Raw genomic sequence first — 10,108 nt, forward strand, 5'->3', positions numbered from 1 at the left:
CGACCGGCCCCGCCCCTGATGTGCGTCTCCTGCAGGATGGGGACGTGCTTCGACACCTCTACCTTCGGGACGTGCTCACGCAGGTGACGGAGGCGCCCGAGAGGCCCAGGTAGGAGCCTGCCCACTCTTGGGCGCCCTACCCTCTGCCCGACCTCAGTCCGTGCCCTTCTATTCTGGCTCGGTTCTATTCTATTCTATTCGGTTAAGCGTCCGACTTTCGCTTAGGTCATGATCTCGCGGTTCGTGGGTTCGGGCCCCGCGTCGGGCTCTGTGCTGACTGCCAGCTCGGAGCCTGGAGCCTGTTTCAGTCTGTCACTCCCTCTCTCTCTGACCCTCCCCTGCCCACGCTGTCTCTCTCTCTCTCCTAGAAATAAATAAAACATTAAAAAAAAAAAGAATTTGATATTTTGAAAGAGACATCGAAGCTTTATTGTTTATCAGGCTACTTAAAGGCGTCGAACGGAAGCCTCAGGCGGTCTGTCATCAGCACGATGGCGTTCCCACGAGGTGGTTTCCTTTGCCAGGGTGCCTGAGTTCACCTGTCAGGTGGCAGGCTGCTGCCAGGTGTTCGACAGCCTGGAGGACTACGAGCACCACTACCACACTCTGCACAGAAACGTCTGCTCCTTCTGCAGACGGGCCTTCCCCTCGGTGCACCTGCTGGACATCCACATCCTGGAGTGGCATGACTCCCTGTTCCAGGTCCTGTCCGAAAGGCAGGACATGGTGGGTGATGCGTCCATGTTCCTTGGGGCGGCGGGGGGGCTGGTCCCTTAGCGGTTTGCCTAGTGGGTACCAAAGCTGGGGGAGCTGGGGAGTCAGCGCACTGCTCCCAGCTCTCAGGGTCAGGGGCAAGGTGTGGGGGGATTCTGGGGGTCAGGATGGAGGTGACATCATTGCTGTTTCAGTATCAGTGCCTGGTGGAAGGCTGTGCAGAAAAGTTCAAGACCAGCAAAGACAGGAAAGATCACCTGGTGAGATGTCACCTCTACCCTGCGGACTTCCGATTTGATAAACCAAAGAAAAGCAGAGGGTACGCAAGGTGGTACACATGTTGAGCTGTGGGATGGGGCCCCTGAATTTAGAAAACCATTCTGAGTTGCGGACTTTAAGGGTGCTGCGGGCTGGGGGTTCTCAGGAGGGGTTAGACTGGTAGAGCATGGTTTTGCCAGCCCTGCTGGGCGTGACTGGGATTTCACCTTGGTGTCTGCCCTGGGGCATCTAGGAATGTTACAGGTTTCTCTGCTGTGCCTGCATCGCCCCCTGGGGGCGCCAGCCCCACTTGCATTTGCTGATTTGACCTGGGAGTTTATCCCAGGCTGTGAGGCCCTCTCCCTCAGGAGGACCCTCCAATTCTTCGTCTGGTTGGTAACTTGGACAGTAAAGCCATTTTGTTAAAACACCACTGTTCAGAGCAGCCAGGGGAAATGCATCAGGAGTAATTCTAAAGCTTGTATTGTTTTTCTTTGTTTTTTTCAACTGATTCCTAAAGAGATCTGTCAGGACGTCCTGAGAATCGCATTGAAGTTTTACGAGGCTAGCAGTCCTCAGCAGGACTTTGCTCTCTAAAGTACCCTGATTCCGAGAGCCCACTGTGACACGGGAGAGTCGCGAGGCTCCGAGTGCAAGGGTCTCGGAGGGATCATTTCAAGGAGAGAAGTCCTGCGGCTCTGGATTGAGTAGGGATTGGGGAGGAGGCTCTCAGTACTGCTTGGTTAACGTTAGCAAACTTCTCATAGTTGTGGAAAGACACTTGGTGCCCTTGGGAGGCGTTTACCATGTGGCACTACAAAAATATTGATTTCAAAAATTAAAGTGTAATTGTCATTAAATTTACAAAGTGGCATCCATTATGTGACCATTCGTTTAGGATTTTGTTGTAATCATGTCTGTCCCAGTAATCTGGAAAGTACACTTTGCCAAAATAGTTAAAAAATATTTCTGGGAGAAAAAGTAGTGCTTTTGTGGTCAGTTTGTCTGTGGGAGAAGACAGGGCCACAGGAGCCACCACTCACCCTCTCTGTCTCCACAGCCCCGCCACACCTGCGGCTGCCGTACAGGCGTCAGCAGAAGCTCCGGGGCATGACGGGGAGCAGTCAGGAGGGGACGCCATGGAAGTCTGCTCTGAACACGTGGCCTCCCTCCCAGAGCCCGTGGGCGAGCGACGGACCTCCAGCCACAGGTCAGTCCCTGGTGTCTTTCTGAAGCAGGTTCTGAGTGTGGGCTTTGTGAGGACAGTGCTGGGCTGGGCCCTGGGCAGTAGTCGCCCTGAGCGAAGGGGACGCAGGGCCGAGTGTTGGCTCAGCAGGAGTTGAGAGCCCGGCTGTTCCTGTTCTCTCTTGCGCGTGCTGTTTCGGAAGCCCTGAGGCACGGGAAGCCAAGGCACCACCTCCTCTTTGCTTCGTGGCCTAAGCTGGGGTGGAAAAACCGTTGGTTGTCGTTGCTGAAGTTAGAATCCACTAGTCTGTCTTTCTAGTACTAATTGCACTCTTCTTGGGCTAAACTGGATTTCAAGTCTAATTTTGGGAAGAATATGGGACAGAAAGAAAAAAATTAACGACTGCAAACTGACAAGAAGGTAGACTCTTACCCCCAGCTGCCGTTGTGCAGCCGCCCAGCCTTTGGCTGCAGGTGGCCCCGGATGCTGTCGCGGTCAGGTTCCTTCCGGATGGCGGGCAGCCTGGGCCTGGAGCTCGGGGCGGGAAGGGCCCTCTTGGCCCAGTGTCCCAGGCGAGTGTGCACTGGTGGCTGGGAGGGTGTCCCTCGGGAAGCAGGTCTGAGGCAGCCAGCCAGGTGTAGGGAGGGAGCTGCCCTGGGGACCTGGGGCACCTGGGGAAGGGAGAGCCCGTGCTCCAGATGTTCCTCAGTTTGTTCCAACAAACTCATGACGCCGTTTTAGGAGTTGGGCTTTTGTTGGGAAAAAACACGAGGGTTTAGTACGAAGATCTTTTTCTTTTCCAGAGTACCTTCTACCATCTGTTTTGGTCAAGGTGCATCGCGAGGATTTAAAAGCACCAAGAAAAGAAAGGAAAACCAGTGACAACGTGGACAGAGAGCCATGGACTCCAAGCTGACCCTGAGCGGGCAGTGGCCTTCCGCAGCACAGGGCGTCAGTGATACGCTTTCTCTCGCCTTCTGGTGTGGCCGCCCTCAGACCCAGGCCTGTGCCACCCTCTGTGTCAACCCAGCTCCGTGTCGGCCCAGCTCCATGTCGGCGAACGGCTGTGTGACAGCAGAAGCACTGACAGACCCACGGATTCTGGAAATGGCCCCAACATATGCTCTGGTGACTGGAATGGGGGCCCGCTGTGCCTCCTCCCTCTGCAGGGGCCGCCCTGAGGATGTGCTGTATAAATACATAACTATTTGCCATAACTGTCTCCAGCCGTGACTTCTGCGTGGTCGAACTGAGTAGGGAAATGGGCAGCAGCTGTCTGTGGGGAATGTATCTGCAGGGCTCGGTTTCCAGAAAGATTTATGAAGCCACAGCGCCCCTGGGAGGTGAGGATGCAGCACCTGAGTCGCGGACATTCACAGCTCAGCGAGAGGCTCCGGGGCTGTCCTTCCCCATCGGCGATCAGCTCAGAGCTGATGGGGGCGGGGGGGTTGGGGGGGATGACAGGCAGAGGGGCCCCTGTGCCGCAGGGGGCGTTGGGCACGGAGGGAACCCCGCGGCCAGGGCCAGCCTCCCCGAGGAAGGACAGTGGTGGGCAGAGGGGCGGGTGTCGCGGCAGAGGCTCGCCCTTGCGCCAGGGCCTGGCTGGCATCTTCCTGGGGGGACACGGCACCAGTGTGTGGCTGTGTCCCAGGTGAACGCCACGCAGCTGCAGGAAAAGGGACGCCGGGGAGAAACAGCAGGATCGGCTCCGTCCTGATGAAATCGGGGCCCTCGGCGGGGGGGCTAGGCCTGGCAGAGTGGGGACCCACCAACCAGACGAAGAGTTGGAGGGTCCTCCTGAGGGAGAGGGCCTCATAGCCTGGGATAAACTCCCAGGTCAAATCAGCAAATGCAAGTGGGGCTGGTGCCTGGGTGGGGGGTGCTGTGGGCTCCCCGAAGCTGCGCAGTCCTTAGGGACACACCAGGGGCTCAATGCTGTGGCGGTGGGGATATGGAAAGAAAGGTCTTCACTAAAATAATCCAGCCATTCTTTAAACACATAAACAAGCAAATAATAATAGGCCTCAGAGAATGGGGACTAGTACCCAAAGTTGCTATGATGTATTATCTAAGCTGTTCAATTTCCCACAAAAAAATGATGGGGCAGGCAAAGAAAGAGGAATCTAAAACCCACATGTCTGAAAAAGCAAGCAACAGAGACTGCTTATGAGCAGGGTAGGGTGTCAGCTTTATCAGAAAAGACTTCAAAATAGCCACTATAAGTCAGTTCACAGAACTAAAGGAAACTGGCTAAAGAATCATGAAGTGGATGAGGATGATGTCTTATCAAATAGAGACTATCAACAATGAGATAGAAATTATCTTTAAAAGAACCAAGTGGAAATCCTGGAGTTGAAAAGTACAAAGCTCAATCTTTTTTTATTTTGAAGTTTATTGTTGAGAGAGGTGAGCGGGGAGGGGCCAGGGAGGTGGCAGACAGAAGATCCGAAGCAGGCTCTGCTCTGTCAGCAGAGAGCTCGACACAGGGCTCGAACCCAAGAACTGCAAGATCATGACCTGAGCTAAAGTCAGACACTCAACCGACTGAGCCACCCAGGCACCTCACTAGCAGAAGAAAGAATAAATGAACATGAAGATAGAGTGATGGGGATCATGTAAGCCGAAAAACAGGGAGAAAATAATGAAGAAACATGAAGAGAGCCTCAGGGAAATGTGGGCACCGTTAAGAGCAATACACGTGTGAGGGGGGCACCAGAAGGGAGAAAGGAGCAAAAACTGACGAAATCATGGCTAACGACCTTCCCAAACCCACTTAAAAAACAAATTACCCACACATCTAAGAATCTCAATGAACTCTAAGTAAGATAAACGCAGAGAGAGTCTGGACATGTAATAAAAATGCTGAAAAGTGCAAGACGAGGAAGAACCTTGAAAGCAACAAGACGGAAACGGCCGCTTACTTACAAGGGCACTTCAGGAACATTAGGCGGTGGGCTCCCATCAGGAGCGGCGGAGGCCGGAAGGCCGGAGGGTGGCGCCTTCCCAGTGCTCAGAGAAGAAGGCTGTCGGGAATCCCACGTCCAGCAATCAGAAGGGAGTGGGGCATTACTCCATATCTCATGGAGACAGAAGGGCCAGGGAGGGATGTTAGGAACAGTTGCATGCCACAAGTTAGATAATGCAGAGAAACGGGTACATCCCTGGAGAGACACAGACACTAAACTGACTCAAGAAGCAATAGACAATCCGAATAGGCCTGTAACAGGTAAAAAGATTAAACAATAAACAGCAACAAACTACCCATTTAGACAAAGTAGAAAAGTTCAGGACCAGATAGTTTCACTGTTCCAGCAATTATTTAATAAGGACAATTAACACCAATTTTTCAAAAACTCTTACAAAGAGTAGCTTAGGAGGGAACACTTCCTGACTCCCTTTTGCAAGTCTAGTTTTACTCTGGCATTAGAACCAGACAAGGACACACAAGAAAAGAAAAGCATAGTGCAGGGGCGCCTGGGTGGCTCAGTCAGTAGAGCGACAAACTTCAGCTCAGGGCATGATCTCAGGGTTCGTGAGTCCGAGTTCCACATCAGGCTCTGTGCTGATAGTTCAGAGTGTGGAGCCGGCTTCAGATTCTAGATCTCCCTCTTTCTCTGCCCCTTCCTGCATGTGCTTTGTATCTCTCTCTCAAAAATAAATAAACATTTTAAAAAAAAGAAAAGAAAAGCATAGTTCAATAACTCTTGGGAACATGGATGCAAAAATCCCAACAAACATTAACAAATCAAGTCAACAACATATAAAAGGATTATACACCACAACTATGCGGGATGCATCCCAGGAATGCTAGGTTCTTTTAGCATCAGAAAATCAATGAGTGTAATACCTCATATCAACACAATAAAAAGCAAAAATCATATGATCATCTCAACTGATGCAGAAAAATCATTTGACAAAAACCAGCACCTTTTCATGATAGAAAGACTTAAAAAAATTGATGATAATAGGGAACTTCTTCGACCTGATAACGGGCATCTATGAAAAGATGTGCCCAAAACTCACATCATACTTAATGTGAAAGCTGGATGCCTTCAGAAATAAGACAAGGACTTCTGAGCCACTTCTATCCAACATTGTGCGGGATGTTCTGGCCAGGCAGTGAGGCAAGAAAAGGGAAAAAAATCCAGATTTGAAAGGAAGAAGTGAAATTATTTATTCAGAGCGAGAGAAAGAGGAAGGGCAGAGGGAGAGAGAGACAACCTTAAGCAGGCTCCATGCTCAGCATGGAGCCCAACACAGGGCTCAATCCCACCACCTGGGTAGGGATCATGACCTGAACCTAAATGAAGAGTCGGATGCTCAACTGACTGAGCCACCCAGGCTTTCTAGAAGTAAAATTATTTCTATTCACTGACAACATGATCTTGTATATAGAACGTCCTAGGAACCCACTGAAAAAAAAAAATGATTAAAAACAAGTGAGCTCAGCAAGGTTGCAGGACAAAAGATCAATATACAGGGCACCTGGGTGGCTCAGCTGGCCAAGCGTCCAACTTCAGCTCAGGTCACGATCTCGTGGTTTAGTTTGTGAGATCAAGCCCCACATTGGGCTCTATGCTGACAGCTCATACCCTGGATCCTGTTTCGATTCGGTGTCTCCCTCCCTCTCTGCTCCTCCCCCACTCGTGTTCTGTCTGTCTCTTGAAAATAAATAAACATTATGAAAAAAATCTTCTAAGGAAAAATATCAATATACAAAGTCAATTATATTTTTCTACACTTGCAATGAACAATTCAAAAGTAGAAATAAAACGATTTCATTTGCAATAGCATCAAAAGAGATAACATACTTAGGAATAAGTTTCACCAAAAAAAAAGTAAAACTTATACTCTGAAATCTATAGAGCATTGCTCAAAGAAATTAAAGATCTAAGTAACTGAAAAAAAAAAACCATCTCTAGTTCATGATTGGAAAACTTAACACTGTTAAAATGGCAATATTCCCTAATCTGCAGATTCAGTGTGATTTCTGTCAGAATCCCAGTGGACTTGTAGAAATTGACAAACTTGATTCTAAAATTCGTATGTAATTTCAAGGGACCCAGAATAACCAAAACCATCTTGAAGAACCAAATAGGAGGAGCCACACTTACTTGTTTCAAAACTTACTACAAAGCAACAATAATCAGGACACTGTGGTACTGGCAGAAAGATAAACATAAAGATAATTGGGATAGAATTGAGAATCCAGAAATTAACCCATATATTTGTGGTCAACTGGTGGGGAAAGAGTAGTCTTTTCAACAAATGGTACGGGATAACTGGTCATCCACATGCAAAAGAAAGTATACACCTAAGAAGTGAAAATACGCGTCCACACAAAAACTCGCACGTGGATGTTACAGCAGCATCGTTCATTACAGCTGAAAGGTGGAAACAACTCAGACATCCTTCTGCTGACAAATGCGTAAACAAAATGCAACGTGTTCATAAAATGCAATACTAATTGGCCAGAAGGAATGAATCACTAACAATGGCTACAACGTGGATGAACCTTGAAAACTTGATGCTGAGTGAACGTAGGACACACACACACACACACACACACGGGATTATGGGGAAATAGGGGAATGAGAGCTGAAAAATACGGGGTTTCTTTCTGAGGCGATGGAAACTCTCAGAAGTTGCCTGTGGCGATGGCTGCACGTGTCTGTGAATCTGCTGAGAAGCGCCGAATCCTACACTAAATGGGTGAACCGTGTGGAGTGTGGTTCTCTCTCCATAAAGCTGTTTAAGAGAACAAACAGCCACCTGGAGGGCTCAGGCAGAAGAGCCTACGACTCTTGATCTCTGGTTGTGAGTTCAAGTCCCGTGTTGGGTGTAGAGACTTAAGTGTAAAAATTAAAAGCTCACAAATAAATAACAGAGCACACAAATCGCGAGACAATCTGGGAAACCCGGATGCTGCTGGGTGCGCGACATGCTTCAGCGCTCCTGCGATGCTCACACTGGCTGTGTTTTCCTAAATCGTCTTTAAAAAGCACATCCTGAAATATGTGTGAAGGAAATAACATGATGTCTGGGTTTTGCTTCAGAATGATCTGGGAGGGAGGGCTGCTTGGCGCTGAGAGACCAGGCTGGCTCTGGGCTGATGGCTGCCGAAACCAGGAGCCGGGGGCACGATGGTGCTAACTGTGCTCACGCCCTTGCCTCTTCTGCAAGTAAACTGAAAAGGAGGAAGGGAAAGCCAAGGCAGGTGTGGTGGGCAGCACCAGCCTCAGGGACCAGAGCTCCGGGCCATCACGTGTCGAGGGCGGCCCCCCACACTTCCATGAGCGCAGCAAGTGATGAGAGGCTGCACCCAACCAAACTCGTGCCCGGCCGCACGGCAGGAGCAGAAGGCAAACGGCTTTCCTTCTGGGCGTCGGGCGTCTGAAAGACAGAACCGAGATCAGGCTCTTGGAGCAGCGTAGTGAGTGCTTACGGGGGAAGGGCACCGAGCCGTGGGCGAGTGGGAGGGAGCGGCACCCACCCTGGAGACGGTGGGCAGCCTCTGCTTGAGGTGGTCCATTTGTTTTTGTTTTTTTTTTATGTTTTATTTATTTCTAGGAGAGAGAGAGAGACAGTGTGAGCAGGGGAGGGTCAGAGAGAGAGGGAGTCACAGACTCTGAAACAGGCTCCAGGCTCCGAGCTGGCAGTCAGCACAGAGCCCGACGCGGGGCTCGAACCCACGAACCGCGAGATCATGACCTAAGCGAAAGTCGGATGCTTAACCGACTAAGCCACCCAGGCGCCCCAAAGAGGTGGTCCATTTGGACCACAGCGGGCAGGCAGGTGGGGCGGGCAGGAGTGGGCAGCGGGCAGAGGGTAGGCAGGCAGCAGGCGGTGGGGGGGAGGTGGAGTGGGCAGATGGGGTGGGTAGCGGGCAGGCAGGCAGGCGCCCCAGAGGATAGGACGGGCGCTGGGCTCGCACATCACCCTGCCGTCTCTCCCCAAGCCGATCACCCGATTAGCTATGTTTCTCCCGATTTGCTGTGGACCTCATGTTACAGTATTTTGTTGTACAGAAGTTTTTAACAGTTACGTGGGCAATGTGTCATTTATTATCTTTATGATTTTTTAAATTTAATGTGTCAAAAGCTCCCCCCTCCACAGGTTTATTCTAGGAGTTCACACTTGTCTCAACCCTGGAGAATCTGTTACTATGATAAACCACATTAACAGCCTGAAAGGAAAATCATATCCTCATTTCCGTATGTGCACAAAAGCATCTGACAAAAGACAACATTCATTGAGGATAAAACTTCGGACTAACTAGCTGCAGAACGGAACCGTGGTCACCTGGAAGAGATTTCAAAACACCCACCACACGTCTCACGCTTGTGGTGGCATTAAAAATATTTTCTTTAAAAGTCAAGAATGGGGGGCGCCTGGGTGGCTCAGTCGGTTGAGCGTCTGACTTCGGCTCAGGTCATGATCTCACGGTTCGTGGGTTCGAGCCCCGCGTCGGGCTCTGTGCTGACAGCTCAGAGCCTGGAACCTGCTTCAGATTCTTTGTCTCCCTTTCTCTGTGACCCTCCCCTGCTCACGCCGCCTCTCTCTCTCTCTCAGAAAGAAATAAAACATTAAAAATTAAAAAAAAGAATTGTTAAGTTTGAAAACAATCTAAAATAGAGGGTAATTGACAATCTAGTATCTAATTTAATCCTGGTTTAAAGACCATTTAAGACTGAGCAGCTGGCCAACATTTCCAGCAGTGGATCTGCCTGCCTACCTTCTTCCACAGCCCTGGAGGCTGGGGGGCAGGGGGCGCTGGGCAAGTCTGGCCCCGGCTGCTGCCTGGCCCCCGCTCCGGCAGGCAGTCTCTGCGTGGTGAAGGGAAACCAGGCTCTCTGCTTCAGGGATGCTGTGGCCACGGGGGCTCCCCTGCCTCAAGTCCTCCTTCCTGGTTCCAGAACAGGCCTCTTTCACCATTTCCCAGGGAAGGAT

At 50.4% G+C, this 10,108-nt stretch overlaps 1 protein-coding gene and 1 non-coding gene across 2 annotated transcripts; both read left to right on the top strand.

The window, feature by feature from the left end:
• Positions 1-2: 2 nt before the first annotated feature.
• Positions 3-3,375, top strand: ZNF511 (zinc finger protein 511; the record flags this gene model as incomplete). Its single annotated transcript, XM_077762927.1, has 5 exons — positions 3-109; positions 525-726; positions 909-1,033; positions 2,033-2,182; positions 2,962-3,375. Coding segments are annotated over 5 exons (663 nt in total), but the record flags the coding sequence as incomplete, so codon positions are not given.
• A 6,172-nt stretch (positions 3,376-9,547) lies between these two features.
• Positions 9,548-9,632, top strand: TRNAR-UCG (transfer RNA arginine (anticodon UCG)). Its single transcript has one exon. It is a non-coding gene; the product is annotated as a tRNA-Arg (tRNA).
• Positions 9,633-10,108: the final 476 nt, after the last annotated feature.

Source organism: Crocuta crocuta, unplaced genomic scaffold, assembly GCF_008692635.1.
Source record: "Crocuta crocuta isolate KB4526 unplaced genomic scaffold, BGI_CrCroc_1.0 scaffold466, whole genome shotgun sequence".
NCBI lineage: Eukaryota > Metazoa > Chordata > Mammalia > Carnivora > Hyaenidae > Crocuta > Crocuta crocuta.